Here is a 17,485-nt window from a genome sequence, read left to right on the forward strand (position 1 = left end):
AACCTGGGACAGAGCTCGAGTAACAGAAGCCTGGCACTGGGACTAGTGCCGGGGAGACGGAGAACCTGGGACAGAGCTTGAGTAACAGAAGCCTGGCACTGGGACTAGTGCCGGGGTGATGGAGAGCGTGGGACAGACGCTGAGTAACAGAAGCCTGGCACTGGGACTAGTGCCGGGGAGACGGAGAGCCTGGGACATAGCTTGAGTAACAGAAGCCTGGCACTGGGACTAGTGCCAGGGAGACGGAGAGCCTGGGACAGAGCTTGAGTGACAGAAGCCTGGCACTGGGACTAGTGGTGGGGACACGGAGAGCCTGGGATAGAGCTCGAGTGATAGAAGTCTAGCACTGTGGCTAGTGCCAGGGAAAGAGAGATTCTAGGACAGAGATAGAGTAGCAAACGCCTGGCACTGGGACTAATGCGGGGAGACACAGAACCTGGGACAGAGCTCAAAGAAACAGAAGCCTGGGACTAGTGCCGGGGAGACGGAGAACCTGGGACAGAGCTTGAGTAAGAGGAGCCTGGCACTATGACTAGTGCCAGGGAGACGGACAGCCTGGGACAGAGCTCGAGTAACAGATGCCTGGCACTGGGACCAGCACCAGGGAGACGGAGAGCCTGGGACAGAGCTCAAGGAAACAGAAGCCTGGCACTGGGACTAGTGCCGGTGAGACGGAGAGCCTGGGAGAGAGCTCAAGTAACAGATGCCTAGCACTGGGACTAGTGCCGGTGAGACGGAGAGCCTGGGACAGAGCTTAAGTAACAGATGCCTAGCACTGGGACTAGTGCCGGGGAGACGGAGAACCTGGGACAGAGCTCGAGTATCAGATGCCTGGCACTGGGTCTAGTGCCGGGGAGATGGAGAGCTCGAGTAACAGATGCTTGGCACTGGGACTAGTGCCGGGCAGACGGACAGCCTGGGACAGAGCTTGAGTAACAGAAGCCTGGCACTGGGACTAGTGGTGGGGACACGGGGAGCCTGGGACAGAGCTCAAGTGATAGAAGTCTAGCACTGTGGCTAGTGCCAGGGAAAGAGAGATTCTGGGACAGAGATACAGTAGCAAAAGCCTGGCACTGGGTCTAATGCAGGGAGACACTGAGCCTGGGAGAGAGCTCAAGGAAACAGAAGCCTGGCACTGGGACTAGGGCCGGTGAGACGGAGAACCTGGGACAGACCTTGAGCAACAGAAGCCTGGCACTGGGACTAGTATCAGGGAGATGGAGAACCTGGGACAGAGCTTGATTAAAGATGCATGGCACTAGGACTAGTTGTGGGGAGACGGAGAGCCTGGGACAGAGCTTGAGTAACAGAAGCTTTGCACTGGGACTAGTGCTGGGGAGACAGAGAGCCTGGGACAGAGCTTGAGTGACAGAAGCCTGGCACTGGGACTAGTGGTGGGGACACGGAGAGCCTGGGATAGAGCTCGAGTGATAGAAGTCTAGCACTGTGGCTAGTGCCAGGGAAAGAGAGATTCTAGGACAGAGATAGAGTAGCAAAAGCCTGGCACTGGGACTAATGTCGGGGAGACGGAGAACCTGGGACAGAGCTTGAGTAAGAGGAGCCTGGCACTATGACTAGTGCCAGGGAGACGGAGAGCCTGGGAGAGAGCTCGAGTAACAGATGCCTGGCACTGGGACTAGCGCCAGGGAGACGGAGAGCCTGGGACAGAGCTCAAGTAACAGATGCCTAGCACTGGGACTAGTGCCGGTGAGACGGAGAGTCTGGGACAGAGCTTAAGTAACAGATGCCTAGCACTGGGACTAGTGCTGGGGAGACGGAAAACCTGGGACAGAGCTCGAGTAACAGATGCCTGTCACTGGGTCTAGTGCCGGGGAGATGGAGAGCCTGGGACAGAGCTCAAGTGGTAGAAGCCTGGCACTGGGACTAGTGGTGGGGATGGGAAGAAAAAAAGATATAGATAAATACCAATAAAATAGCCAAAAAATAAGTATGGATAAATGCAGACAGAAATGTTAAAAAAGTAAATACCATAAACCCGGGAGCCCTAGATATAATGCACTTGTAATATGGCGGAAGGTTTATCTGTCACATTTGTGATCTCTAAATGAGCCCTCATTATCTAGGACAGAGTCTGAGTGACAGACGCCTGGCACTGGGGTTCAGGGTGGCTGCCTAGGATGAGGCTGAAGTGAGTGAAGTCTCTTAAAGGCACCGGAGGCAGAGGGCACACCCAGAGCTCGAGGATGGCCGTGCGAAGTCCCTCACACTAAGGAGCTCCATTCCGCTCGAAGACTCTAAAAACAAGCCACACCTGATCTGTTCAGTGGTTTGTGGTTAAAGACCCTCTAAACCCATCAGTACTCAGTTTGGAAACATATTCTAACTAAAAGGGATAGTCTAAAAAGAATCTGCAGTGGATGCATCAAAGGCTAATCCCGATGCATTTAAAAAGGAGGTATGGAAGGACCTCTGCAGGCAACTAATGAGACGTAACTCAATGAGATAGAACTTCTCCTTGGAAACTGTTTTCATTGATTCTGTGAAGTTAGTAAACTACACAATTTAAAAGTGAAGAAGACACCTTGTCCGTCTGGGACCCGGGGGCCACGGGCAGGCAAGTACTGGGCCACAACGGTGGTTGGGATCATTCGGCAGTGGAGTCACTGGCGTCCCATTCCTACTATGACTCTGCAAAGTGGACCGAGTACAACCTTCTCCGCACTTGACTTTCCGGGTAGCGAGCAGTCAAAGGGAGTCAGGGTGGAGCACGAGAGCCCGGAACTCCACAGTCAAAAACCAGACAAAATAAGATCATCTCCAGCACAGTCCTTATGTTATGTAAAATGAAGTCCTGTAATGATACAGCAGAAGTAAACATAACCCAATGAATGGAGCTTGCACACAGGGTTAAAAACACCATTTTAGGCCGTTACGTGGTGTAGGAAGCTGGCCTGGTTTGTAGTGGGTACCAAAGATACTTACACCTCATACCAGGTCCAGTTATCCCTTATTAGTGAAATGTATGCAGTGTCTAGAAGCCAGGCTCTCTAGGGGTAGCTGTAGCTGAGCAGCCAAGGTTTATCTAGGAGACATGCAAAGCTCATGCATTACCACTGTAGTCACACAGCACTTACACATATGAAAGAAAATACTCAGTTTTACAAAAATAGAGGTACTTTATTTTTAGTGACACAATGTGAAAAATACTTTACAGACTATACTCCCTTGGTAGGTAAGTAATATACACAGTATATACACTATAATGCAGAAGTAGCTGTATAAACAGTTAGAAAACAGCGCAAATAGTGAAAATCACAATAGGTTGCAATTGGCCTAGGGGGAACACAAACCATATACTAAAATAGTGGAATGCGAAAGTCGGTTTCTTACCTACGAAAGTGTAGTGTGTAGATAGGTGATGGGAGTGTAAGAAAACACCAAAGGTAAGTAATAGAACCCACCCCAGAGCCCAGGAAAGCAGGAGTAAATCACAGTAACTTTCCTAGAACACACAACAAGTCGTGATAGAAGATTATGCAAGAACCAGAAGAGACTGCAAGACACCAACAATGGATTCCTGGACCTGAAGACCTGTGGAAGTCCAAGAAGCACAGAAGAGACCAGTGCCAACAGGAGCCCCTGATAATACGAATGAAGGTGCAAAAGAAGAACCACAGGTGAGAAGACAAAGTCAGTTATGCACCCAACAATACGGATGCACATTCCTGGTGCCGTCTGGATGATTGCAGTCTGGTTTTCGTCGCTGGAATCCGCCAAAAAGCCTTGGCACACGCACAGCTCACGGTTAGTGCAAAATGGTGCTGCCCGGACCAGGAGGGACCTGGTGGCCTTTACCCAGGAGGGGGAGATAGAGGGTGCTTTCAGCAACCCTGAGAGCCCTCATAAGACCGGGCAGCGCCCACAGGAGTCCCACAGCACGGGGACAAAGAAGGTACAGATGGAGGCCCACACAGCACGACACAAAAGGATCTCACGCCACCGAAGAACCACTCAGAAAGTTGTGCATCGCAGGATGGAGTGCTGGGGGCCGGAGATGTGCTGTGCACGAAGAACTTCTTGGAGGGTTGCACACAAGCCTTGACAATTGCAAATCACGTGGTGCATTGTAGTGCTTTCCTCTTATTTAGTTTCTAAGCACTAACATAACACAACAGAAATGCACTTCTGAGGTCAAAGAAGACTTTTATTGTTATTTTATTCTTCCCCAACCACAATGTTTATGAATGAATGACGAATTAGTAGCTTTCAAGTCCGCGTTAATCAAACAAAATATATCAGTTTGCAATATACACAGCAGGTTATATTTATAAGATATTGAATGCAAAGCAAAACAAATACTTCACCGTGTAGGAACTATTTACAGCTACATCTTTCTAAGGTCTGCAAGCTGAGACCCCTGTCAGCCGCGAGAAAGAGTGTCATCTACCCACACGGGATGCTGGCAACTGGCGCCAAGCTCCAGCACGAGGTCCGGCAGATTCGAATCTGACTCTCTGCAGCCTGTTACATTCGTTACAAAGGTGTGCCCCCTCCTCTCAGACCTGGGAAACTGAGCAAGCCTTTTGGAGACTGGCCAGGTCTCCAAGACTACTCCTGTTCCCAAGCTCAAGGGAAGAGAAACGACGCCCATGTACTCTCTCTTATCAGGTCTAGTCTACTGTGAGAGCAAAACATCTTGGTTCTCTGGTGCAAAAACACAGCTTGGAAAAATACAGAACTCCACGTTAAAGGCAATGGGCAGCTAACCTAAATATCAAATGCAATGTCATGTTAAAGGCAATAGGCAGCTAACCTAAATATCAAATGCAATGTCTAGTGTCATGTCAAAGCCAATAGGCATCTAAGCTGAATACAAAATGCAATGTCTTATATCATGTCAAAGCCCATAGGCAGCTGAGCTGAATACAAAATGCAATGTATAATATCATGTCAAAGCCAAAAGGCAGTTAAGCTGAATATCATGTCAAAGCCAATAGGCAGCGGAGCTGAATATCATGTCAAAGCCAATAGGCAGTTAGGCTGAATACAAAGTGTAATATATGATATCATGTCAAAGCCAATAGGCAGCGGAATATATGATATCATGTCAAAGCCAATAGGCAGAATATCTAATAGCATGTCAAAGTCAATAGGCAGCTAAATTGAATACATCATGTCAAAGTCAATAGGCATGCAATGTCAAAGCCAATAGGCGGCTAGACTGGATACAGCGTGTCAAAGCCAATAGGCAGAATACAGAATGTAATGGCTAATGCAATGTCAAAGCCCATAGGCGGCTAAACTGAATACAGAAAGTAATGGCTAATGCCATGTCAAAGCCAATAGGCAGAATACAGAATGTAATGACTAATGCAATGTCAAAGCCCATAGGCGGCTAAACTGAACAAAACATACCATGTGCTACTGGTGAACATTGAGCAACTAATATGCGCAGTGGTGAAACACAAAGTCATTGGTCAAAACAAAACTTTATCAAATGGCAGGACATTCCGCCCTTTGACCAATGAATTTTTGTTTCACATATCTCATATTTCAAAAAAAAAAACATCAGCACAAAAAAAAACATTATCATCAAAGCAATCCCTGTAAAGCAATAGAAGTGAATTAACACATTGATCTCATAACCTTTCACATCAGATACATCTACATAGAAAAGACTGGGCAATTTTTTTTTTTTTTTTTCTCTGAATGAGTCTCTAATTCAACAGTGTTAGCAATTTGATGTGGCATGAGTTCTGCTCATGTAAAGGTGCACGGTCCACCTGAAAGGTTTTCTGGAAGGTAAGCAAAAGTCAGAGTTCCATACGAGAGGGAAAAAAAAAAAAAACACAGCAAACAAGTTGAACTTGAACTGAAGGCGCAGTTTGCGCAAAATGGATCCATGGTGCTGGCACTTTACTCAGCCAGGTTCAGGTTGGGGATTCGGTCCCTTCCCCGACCCCACACGCACACACCGGAAGGGGGACCACACAGCGCACTCAGGGACAGTGGCGAAACGTGGTCGGATCTGCAAAAGAAACAAGTATGACTTTTCTTGCAAATAACATTTTTCATTTAAACTGCACCCTTCCTCTTTCTTTCCCTGTTTTATAATCAGCAGGACGTTTTTGGGGCCCTTTGTTATATTCTCTGCAGGTTCTGGAGGGTCACTTGGGGCGTCAGCCAACACATCAGCACTGAGGTTTTTATCTGCTGCACCACAGCTTCCCTTTTCTTGCACTGTCAGAAGGGCTGGGGCAGACTCCTTCTTTACCAAACCTCCATTCACTGCACTTTTGCCAATTTGGGCCATTCTGTCTCCAATTTGTATGAATAAATCAGATTCTTTTCTAGGTATCAGCATAATTTCGATTTTTCCTTGGTAATCTGCAGCAATCACTCTCCCTAAAACCTGATCACTTTGCCATTTCTGTTCTGGTAACTTTCCTCTCCCCAACTGCTCTGTGACTGCTTGCATGACAGATTGCTTTTGTGCGTGCTGCACAGTTTTTATCAAATCTAGGGGAATGTGCATCTCTCTCATCTCTGCCCACCTGTAAGTGGCCTTTTCACATTTCTGGGGCACCCACATAGCCATCCCCACTAAGGCAGAATTCTGGGTGAACACTTCTCTCTCTGCATTTTTCTCATTAACATCTGCAAGGTAATTGAACCAGTTAGGTACAAGCCATGTGGCTAAAACATTATCAAAGAACCAAAAATCAGCATAAAAATGACACATCTCACGTAGCTCTTGCTTTAAAATCTGACACACATTATACAACGCTGTTCCTTCTCCTGTGCCAGAAAACAACATTTCAGTCAATGAATCATTAGTAAAACAAACATGCTTTTTATCTTCAGTAGACACGAATTCAAATGGTGCACACAACTTCATTGATAATTCTTTTATCTGTGGTACTCTAGCCCTGTCTTGCAAGTACCAGATCCATTGTATGATTCTAGCTAGGGGCACTATTTTCTTTCCTTGTTCATGATTTAAATGTACATCAGTTTTTCCTTCTTGCACTGCGCAGAAACCTGAAGTCTGCATTATTTCATTTGCCAAATCACAAGCGCGCAGCTGCATATTATTTTTCACAGTGACCATGTACAAAAGTGTTAGGATTTCTCTCAAATGAGGGCTATTCTTTTTCCAAAAATCAAACAAGCTAATGAAACTCGGGGTGTCTTGCTCTAAAATCCTTCGTTTTACTTGTGCATTTTGCAACAGTAACTTGTAAATCACATTCTGACTCTCGTCCGTGTTATCAGTTAAGGAATGCATATTGTCTGCCAAAAACCCTGGCTCACATGGAAACTCAGTGCAGCTCGGAGCTCTCTTAACCCCCTCATTACTGGAATGGGACAAGAAAGATTCTTCATTTTTATAACTTTCAGCATTATTTTGAATTATCGTATCCTGGCTAATTTGCTCACGTAAATTCCTATTTTCATGTTCCAACTTCCTACATTTCTCCTGCATTTCTCTGTAAGCAGATAAAGGTATCCAGACCTTTCTGTCATCATTACTTCCAAAACACACGTTTTCTACATATATACAACGGGAATTATTTCTCAAAACAACATCAGGCATTTTAGCTACACATGCATTTTCTTCTGTAATTCCCCAAACAGAAAACAATTCACAGTTTTTCTTAGCACCATCAGGCAGTTCATCAACACATGTATTCTCAGACATGGTCTGCCGTGCTACTGTGATTCTCCAAACAGAAAACAATTTCTGTAATTCTCCAAACAACAAAAAACAATTACACTTTTAAAGTGTGCACTTAGAAATCTACTAACTCGTCAAACCCCTTTTAATCACCTCTTAATGACCGACCCCACGACTCCAGGTACCAATTGTAGTGCTTTCCTCTTATTTAGTTTCTAAGCACTAACATAACACAACAGAAATGCACTTCTGAGGTCAAAGAAGACTTTTATTGTTATTTTATTCTTCCCCAACCACAATGTTTATGAATGAATGACGAATTAGTAGCTTTCAAGTCCGCGTTAATCAAACAAAATATATCAGTTTGCAATATACACAGCAGGTTATATTTATAAGATATTGAATGCAAAGCAAAACAAATACTTCACCGTGTAGGAACTATTTACAGCTACATCTTTCTAAGGTCTGCAAGCTGAGACCCCTGTCAGCCGCGAGAAAGAGTGTCATCTACCCACACGGGATGCTGGCAACTGGCGCCAAGCTCCAGCACGAGGTCCGGCAGATTCGAATCTGACTCTCTGCAGCCTGTTACATTCGTTACAAAGGTGTGCCCCCTCCTCTCAGACCTGGGAAACTGAGCAAGCCTTTTGGAGACTGGCCAGGTCTCCAAGACTACTCCTGTTCCCAAGCTCAAGGGAAGAGAAACGACGCCCATGTACTCTCTCTTATCAGGTCTAGTCTACTGTGAGAGCAAAACATCTTGGTTCTCTGGTGCAAAAACACAGCTTGGAAAAATACAGAACTCCACGTTAAAGGCAATGGGCAGCTAACCTAAATATCAAATGCAATGTCATGTTAAAGGCAATAGGCAGCTAACCTAAATATCAAATGCAATGTCTAGTGTCATGTCAAAGCCAATAGGCATCTAAGCTGAATACAAAATGCAATGTCTTATATCATGTCAAAGCCCATAGGCAGCTGAGCTGAATACAAAATGCAATGTATAATATCATGTCAAAGCCAAAAGGCAGTTAAGCTGAATATCATGTCAAAGCCAATAGGCAGCGGAGCTGAATATCATGTCAAAGCCAATAGGCAGTTAGGCTGAATACAAAGTGTAATATATGATATCATGTCAAAGCCAATAGGCAGCGGAATATATGATATCATGTCAAAGCCAATAGGCAGAATATCTAATAGCATGTCAAAGTCAATAGGCAGCTAAATTGAATACATCATGTCAAAGTCAATAGGCATGCAATGTCAAAGCCAATAGGCGGCTAGACTGGATACAGCGTGTCAAAGCCAATAGGCAGAATACAGAATGTAATGGCTAATGCAATGTCAAAGCCCATAGGCGGCTAAACTGAATACAGAAAGTAATGGCTAATGCCATGTCAAAGCCAATAGGCAGAATACAGAATGTAATGACTAATGCAATGTCAAAGCCCATAGGCGGCTAAACTGAACAAAACATACCATGTGCTACTGGTGAACATTGAGCAACTAATATGCGCAGTGGTGAAACACAAAGTCATTGGTCAAAACAAAACTTTATCAAATGGCAGGACATGCATGGTGGTACTTTCTTGCATGGGGAGGCAAGCTCTTTCCTCCACCAAAGTTGGACTGCTGGACCTTAGGACCATCGGGACAACTTCAGTCCACCACCTGTGTTGCTGGATCCACGTACTCCATCAGGAGAGGGGACCCACACCACCGGTCGTTGCTGCAGAGGGGTGCATGGTGAAGCAGGGAAGTGACTCCTTCACCCCAAGGGAGATTCCTTTGTTCTTCTGGTGCAGGCTGAGGACAGGCAGTCCTCGGAGGATGCACCACCTGTAAACAGTTGCAGTTGCAGACAGGAGCTGAAGCTACAATGTTGCAGAAGTCATCTTTGCTTCTTTGTTGCAGTTTGTAGAGTTCTTGGAGGGTCTAGATGCAGTTCCGTCGGTAGAAGATGAAGTAAAGTATGCAGAGGATTCCTGCTGGAGTCTTGCAATCAGAATCTGAAGAAACACCCAGAGGAGAGACCCTAAATAGCCCTGAAAGGGGGATTGGTCAACTACACAGGAAAGCACCTATCATGTGAGGGGTCTGACGTCACCTGCTGGCACTGACCTCTCAGATGCTCCCAGAGTGCTCCACCACCTTGGAATCCAAGATGGCAGAGGTCTGGGACACAATGGAGGAGCTCTGGGCACCACCCCTGGAGTGGTGACGGACAGGGGAACGGTTATTCCCCTTTCCTGTGTCCAGTTTCATTCTAAAGCAGGGTCTGGGGGTCCCCGAACCAGTGTAGACTGGATTATGCAAGGAGGGCATCATCTGTGCCCTTCAAAGCATTTCCAGAGGCTCTGGGAGCGTACCCCTCCTATGCCTGTAACACCTATTTCCAAAGGGAGAGGGTGTAACGCCCCTCTCCCAAAGGAAATGGTTTGTTCTGCCTTGATGAGCTTGAGCTGCTCAAGCATCAGGAGGGCAAAAACCTGTCTGTGAGGTGGCAGAGGCTGGGGATGCCTGGAAAGCCTCAGAAGGCTGGTATGGCAGTACTGGGGGTCCACTGTGGAGCTCCCAGAGTGCATGGAATTGTAAAACCCATACTTGAATCAGTATTGGGGTAGCTTTCCCAGTTGTTAGACACCTTACATGGCCATATTCAAAGTTACCATTGTGAACCTGGACATAGGTATTAATCTATGACCAGTGCACACGTAAAATGGCGTCCCAGCACTCACAAAGTCCAGGAAAATGGTCCTGGACGACATGGAGGCACCTCTGCTAGTGCAGGGGTGCCCTCACACACACATGTACTTTGCACCCAGCCTTCAGGGTTGGAAGGCCTGACATATAGGTGACTTATAAGTGACCTGGTGCAGTGTAAATGGCTGTGAAATGGTGCATGCACCACTTCACATAGGCTGCAGTGGCAGTCCTGTAGAAGCTCTTGAATGGGATCCCTGTGGGTGGCAAAAGTAATTCTGAAGCCCATAGGGATCCTCTGGAACCCCAATGCCCTGGGTACCTAGGTACCATATACTAGGGACTTATAATGGGGCACCAGTATGCCAATTTGGGATGAAATACTGGGTTACCAGTATGTAGAGACAAATTTGGGAACAGAGAGAGCATAAGCACTGGGGTCCTGGTTAGCAGGATCCCAGTGACACAGTGAAACACACTGACAAACAGGCCAGAAATGGGGGTAACCATGCTAGAAAAAGGCTACTTTCTCACACAACCCTCCCAAACGAAGGACAATAAGGCTAACCTTGGCCAGTTGAGACTTTAAGGTCTAAGTGGTGATAAGTGGAGAGTACATCTGTAGTAGAGTGGTTACTCCATCCACTGTATGATCCCTTCCCTGTGGGAGGTGAACCGCCCTGTTTGGAAATTTTTTGCTAGAGAACAGTGCAAGTGCGTACTCTAAGATTCCCTATTTTTAAGGCTATGAGACGTTTTAAAGTGGGGCGGGATGGCTGTCCTTGGGATCCTATGTCAAGACAGGTTTGCTGTCCTAACGATTGTAATGCTAGACATGAATGCTGTCTTAGCAAGGCTAGAGCAGGGCCAAAGGTTTGTCCCCATGGCTCTAAGAGAGGACAGGGTTGTTGTCCCTCTTGATTTGGAGTAGGACAGGGTTGCTGTCCCAAGGGCTCCACATAAGGAGAGGGCTGCTGTCCTTCAGTTTGTGAGGTAGTGCAGGGGTGCTGCACTAAAGTTTCTCTGGGAGGGCTGGAGGGTTGTTCCAAATTTACTAAAACAGTGCAGTTATGCTTGTCTGTTTCAGTGTTTTTACACAGAGGGACTTTTACCTCTGGGAGTTAAATTGTGGTAGCTCTGGACTCCCTTGGTACAGGTTCCACCAAAGGAGAGTTATCTCCCACTACAAGAATGGTATCCTTAGTGGTAGAGTGGGAAGGGATACTTTGATATCCTTTTTACCTGTGGGGTGAGGTGGATCCTGAGGCTTCAGGGCTCATTCTCTATGTTGCTTTTTCATTTCACTTGAAATGAGAGGAAGCAATTCCTCAGGAATACCCAGCATGGATACAAGGGCCCTAAACTCTAAATCAGCCCAAACTGAGGCCTCTAGGTCATTACCCAAGAGACAGTCTACAGGTAAGCTAGGTGATACCACCACCTGTTTAGGGCCAGTAACTCCACCCCAATTAAGCTGAACTACAGCTAAGGGGAGAGACTGAGTGGAGTTGTTGACATCAGTAACCTGGTACGTCTCTCCAAGGGGGTGTTGTGCAGGTTGTAGGAGACTGGCCTGGCTTATAGTGGGTACCTGATGGTACGTACACCTTGTGCCAGGTCCAGTTATCCCTTATTAGTAGATTAGTAGGGTTCTAGCAGCTTAGGCTGATAGAGGTAGCTATAGCAGAGCAGCTTAGGCTGAACTAGGAGACATGCAAAGCTCCTACTATACCACTTATATCACTTAGCACTATATCATAAGAATCACAATACTCAGAGTTACTAAAAATAAAGGTACTTTTATTTTAGTGACAATGTGCCAAAAATATCTCATAGGATATACTCCCTTAGGAGGTAAGTACAATATACAAAATATACACACAAACCAAAATCAGGTCAGCAAACAGTTAGAAAAGTAGTGCAAGCACTGTAGAATACAATAGGATGCAATAGGTTTAGGGGCAACACAAACCACATACTAAGAAAGTGGAATGTGAACCACTTAGGGGCCCCAAGCCTAGTGTAGTGTTTAGAGGGTCGTGTTGTTGAGTGTAAGAAAACACTAAGGGTGTCCAAGATACCCCACCCCAAGACCCTGAAAAGTAGGAGTAAAATTACCCTACTTCCCCAGAAACACACTAAAGTTGTGATAGGAGATTCTGCAAAGACAACAACTGACTGCAAAGCACTGAAGATGGATTCCTGGACCTGAGGACCTGTAAAGGAAGGGGACCAAGTCCAAGAGTCACGAAAGTGTCCGGGGGGGGCAGGAGCCCACTAAACCCCGGATGAAGGTGCAAAATGGCTGCATCTGGGTGGAAGAAGCTGAAGATTCTGCAACAATGGAAGAAGCCAGGAACTTCTCCTTTGCACAGAAGATGTCCCACGGCGTGCTGGAGGATGCAGAGTTGTTTCCACGCAGAAAGACCACAAACAAGCCTTGCTAGCTGCAAAGGTCGCGGTTGAAGAAAATGGGTGCTGCCCCGGCCCAGGAAGGACCAGGAGGTTGCCCCTTGGAGGAGGAGACAGAGGGGGTGCTCAGCAGTACATAGAGCCCATGCAGAAGCAGGCAGCACCCGCAGAACCACTTGAACAGGCATTCAAGAAATCTTAGCATGGCAGTCGTCTCAACACTACAAAGGAGGGTCCCATGAAGTCAGTGGTCAACTCAGCGAGTTGAGCAATGCAGAACGGAGTGCTGGGGACCTGGGCTATGCTGTGCACGAAGGATTCCTTGCACAGAAGCCCTTGCAGCTGCAGATCATGCAGTACACAGGATTACTGTCTGGTGTGGGAAGGTGTAGGTTTCTCACAGGAGGCAAGGACTTACCTCCACCAAATATGGACAGAAGGACCACTGGACTGTCGGGGTCACTTGGATCCAGCTCCTGTGTTCCAGGGACCAAGCTTGTCAAGATGAGAGGGGACCCAGAGGACCGGTGATGCAGAAATTTGGTGCCTGCATTAGCAGGGGGAAGATTCCATTGACCCACAGGTGATTTCTTCTTGGCTTCCAGTGCAGGGTGAAGGCAGACAGCCCTCAGAGCATGAACCACCAGAAAACAGTTGAGAAAGCCGGCAGCATTAGGCGCTACAATATTGCTGGTAGTCGTCTTGCTACTTTGTTGTGGTTTTGCAGGCGTCCTGGAGCAGTCTGCAGTCGATCCTTGGCAGAAGTCAAAAAGAGAGATGCAGAGGAACTCTGGTGAGCTCTTGCATTCGTTATCTGACGAGAAACCCACAGTTGAGACCCTAAATAGCCCTCAGAGGAGGATTGGCCACCTAACCAGGAAAGCACATATCAGGAAGGGTCTCTGACGTCACCTGCTGGCACTGGCCACTCAGAGGCCTCCATTGTGAACTCACACCTCTGCATTCAAGATGGCAGAGGTCTGGAACACACTGGAGGAGCTCTGGGCACCACCCCTGGGGTGGTGATGGACAGGGGAGTGGTCACTCCCCTTTCCTTTGTCCAGTTCCGCGCAAGAGCAGGGGCTGGGGGATCCCTGAACCAGTGTAGACTGGTTTATGCAAGGAGGGCACCATCTGTGCCCTTCAAAGCATTTCCAGAAGCTGGGGGAGGCTACTCCTCCCCAGCCCTTCACAGCTATTTCCAAAGGGAAAGGGTGTAAAACCCTCTCTCAGAGGACATTCTTTGTTCTGCCTTTTCTGGGCCTGGGCTGCTTAGACCCCAGGAGGGCAGAAGCATGTCTGTGGGTTGGCAGCAGCGGTAGCTGCAGTGAAAACCCCAGAGAGCTAGTTTGGCAGTACCGGGGGTCCATGCTGGAGCCCCCGGGGATGCATGGGATTGGCACCCCAATACCACATTTGGTATGGGGGTACAATTCCATGATCTTAGACATGTTACATGGCCATATTGGGAGTTACCATTGTGAAGCTACATATAGGTATTGACCTATATGTAGTGCACACATGTAATGGTGTCCCCGCACTCACAAAGTCCGGGGAAATTGGCCTGAACTATGTGGGGGCACCTTGGCTAGTGCCAGGGTGCCCTCACACTTAGTAACTTTGCACCTACCCTTCACCAAGTGAGGGTTAGACATATAGGTGACTTATAAGTTACTTAAGTGCAGTGTAAAATGGCTGTGAAATAACGTGGACGTTATTTCACTCAGGCTGCAGTGGCAGTCCTGTGTAAGAATTGCCTGAGCTCCCTATGGGTGGCAAAAGAAATGCTGCAGATCTCCTGGAACCCCAATACCCTGGGTACCTAGGTACCATATACTAGGGAATTATAAGGGTGTTCCGGTGGGGCAATCAGAATTGGTAAAAATGGACACTAGCCTGCAGTGACAATTTTAAAGACAGAGAGAGCATAAACACTGAGGTTCTGGTTAGCAGAGCCTCAGTGACACAGTTAGGCACCACACAGGAAACACATTCAGGCCACAGCTATGAGCACTGGGGCCCTGGCTGGCAGGGTCCCAGTGACACAAGGACTAAAACAACATACATACAGTGAAATATGGGGGTAACATGCCAGGCAAGATGGTACTTTCCTACACATTTCCCCCCTCAAACGAAGGACAATAAGACTGACCATGACATGATGAGTCTTCATTGTCTAAGTGGAAATATCTGGAGAGTCCATCTGCATTGGAGTGGGTACTCCCAGGTCCATGTTCCACTGTATAGTCCATTCCCTGTAGGGATATGGACCACCTCAATAATTTAGGATTTTCACCTTTCATTTGTTTTAGCCAAAGTAGAGGTTTGTGGTCTGTCTGAACAATAAAGTGAGTGCCAAACAGGTATGGCCTCAACTCTTTCAGTGCCCAGACCACAGCAAAAGCCTCCCTCTCTATGGCAGACCAACGCTTTTCTCTAGGGGTCAACCTTCTGCGGATAAAAGCAACTGGTTGATCCTGGCCCTCAGAATTCAGTTGTGATAAGACTGCCCCTAACCCTAATTCAGATGCATCAGTTTGAACAATGAATTTCTTGGAGTAACAAGGGCTTTTTAGGACAGTTGCAGAGCACATGGCCTGTTTGAGCTCCTCAAAAGCTTTCTGACAGCTAGCTGTCCATAACACCTTCTTAGGCATTTTCTTACTTGTGAGATCATTAAGAGGGGCTGCTATGGAGCCATCATTTTTAGTGAATCTCCTGTAATACCCTGTGAGGCCTAAAAAGGCTTTCACCTGGGTCTGAGTTGTAGGGGAAACCCAATCCATGATTGTCTGGATTTTCCCCTGTAGTGGTGCAATCTGTTCTCCACCTACCAGGTGGCACAGATAAACCACTTCCCCTGCCCTATCTGGCACTTTGAGGCCTTGATAGTGAGGCCTGCCTTTTACAGGGCCTCCAAAACTTTCCAAAGGTGGACCAGGTGCTCATCCCAGGTTGAGCTAAAGACAGCAATATCATCAAGATATGCTGCACTGAAAGCCTCCAACCCTTGCAGTACTGTGTTCACCAACCTCTGAAAAGTGGCAGGTGTATTTTTCAAACCAAAGGGCATCATTGTAAATTGGTAGTGCCCTCCTATGGTTGAAAATGCAGTCTTTGGTTTTGCATCTTCTGCCAATTTGATCTGCCAATACCCTGCAGTCAAATCAAAAGTGCTAAGATACTTGGCAGATGCCAGTGTATCAATGAGCTCATCTGCCATGGGTATAGGGTGAGCATTAGTTTTTGTTACCTGATTGAGACCTCTGTAGTCTACACAAAACCTCATCTCCCTCTTTCCATCTTGTGTGAGGCTTTGGTACAAGCACCAATGGGCTAGCCCATGGGCTTTCAGAAGACTCAATCATTCCCAGATCCAACATTTTCTGCACCTCTTGTTTAATGCAGTCTCTGACATGGTCAGGCTTCCTATACATTTTACTTTTGACAGGCAGGCTGTCTCCAGTATCAATTGTGTGTTCACACCAGGATGTTGTACCTGGCACAACTGAAAAGAGGTCTGAAAATTGTCCTAGGAGATTGATGCAGTTGTCTTTCTGTTCTGCAGTCAGACAATCTGCTAAAACTATTCCCTGCACTAAGGCATCTGCTTCAGTGGTGGAGAAGAGATCAGGGAGAGGGTCACTCTCTTCTTCCTGTCCCTCATCTGTTGCCATGAGCAGGGTGAGATCAGCCCTGTCATAGTAGGGTTTTAGGCGGTTGACATGAACCACCCTAAGGTGACTCCTGGCAGTGCCCAGGTCTACCAAATAGGTAACCTCACCGTTCTTCTCAACAATTAGATGGGGTCCACTCCATTAGTCCTGGAGTGCTCTTGGGGCCACAGGCTCCAATACCCACACCTTCTGTCCTGGTTGTACTGGATCAGAACAGCCTTCTGGTCATGCCGTTGCTTTTGCAGCTCCTGGCTGGCCTGAAGGTTTTTACTGGCCTTTTTCATGTACTCAACCATTCTGGATTTTAGGCCAAGTACATAATCCACTATGTCCTGTTTAGGAGCTTTTAAAGGTTGTTCCCAACCCTCCTTCACAAGAGTGAGTGGACCTCTTACAGGGTGTCCAAAGAGGAGTTCAAAGGGGCTGAAGCCCACTCCTTTCTGGGGTACCTCCCTGTAAGCAAAAAGGAGGCAAGGTAACAGGACATCCCATGTCCTCCTGAGTTTTTCAGGGAGTCCCATTATCATACCTTTGAGAGTTTTATTAAACCTCTCTACCAGTCCATTAGTCTGTGGATGAGAAGGAGTGGTGAACTTGTAGATAACACTACACTCCTTCCACATTGCTTTCAAGTATGCAGACATGAAGTTGCTACCCCTGTCTGATACTACCTCTTTAGGAAAACCCACCCTGGAAAAGATTCCCAGGAGGGCTTTTGCCACTGCAGGTGCTGTAGTGGTCCTTAGAGGAATTACTTCAGGATATCTTGTGGCATGGTCCACAACCAGCAAGATAAACCTATTGCCTGAAGCATTAGGAGGGTCAAGGGGGGCAACTATGTCAATCCCTACCCTTTCAAAGGGCACCCCAACCACTGGTAGTGGAATTAAGGGGTCCTTTGGAGTGCCACCAGTCTTGCCACTGGCTTGGCAGGTCACACAAGACTTGCAAAAATCTTTGGTGTCCTCTGACATACGTGGCCAGTGAAACAAGGGAACAAGTCTTTCCCAAGTTTTTATCTGGCCCAAATGCCCAGCCAAAGGAATGTCATGTG

General features: G+C 47.0%; 1 protein-coding gene across 2 annotated transcripts; it reads right to left on the reverse strand.

Annotated features, from left to right (window-relative positions):
* Window positions 1-4,090: 4,090 nt before the first annotated feature.
* On the reverse strand, window positions 4,091-9,204 carry LOC138286722 (uncharacterized). Of its 2 annotated transcripts, none has more exons than XR_011202037.1 (2): window positions 4,775-9,204; window positions 4,091-4,728 (listed from the first exon to the last, which is right to left on the reverse strand). XR_011202037.1 is itself a non-coding variant. In XM_069227237.1 (2 exons), exon 2 carries the CDS (start codon window positions 7,661-7,663, stop codon window positions 5,882-5,884), a length of 1,782 nt encoding a protein of 593 aa, XP_069083338.1. In that variant the 5' UTR covers window positions 7,664-8,470; window positions 8,517-9,204; the 3' UTR covers window positions 4,091-5,881. The 2 variants fall into 2 exon arrangements, 1 of the variants encoding a protein (XP_069083338.1); XM_069227237.1 differs by having other exon boundaries at window positions 4,091-8,470; window positions 8,517-9,204.
* Between the last annotated feature and the right edge of the window lie 8,281 nt (window positions 9,205-17,485).

This window comes from Pleurodeles waltl, chromosome 3_2 (genome assembly GCF_031143425.1).
Source record: "Pleurodeles waltl isolate 20211129_DDA chromosome 3_2, aPleWal1.hap1.20221129, whole genome shotgun sequence".
In the NCBI taxonomy this organism is placed as follows: Eukaryota; Metazoa; Chordata; class Amphibia; order Caudata; family Salamandridae; genus Pleurodeles; species Pleurodeles waltl.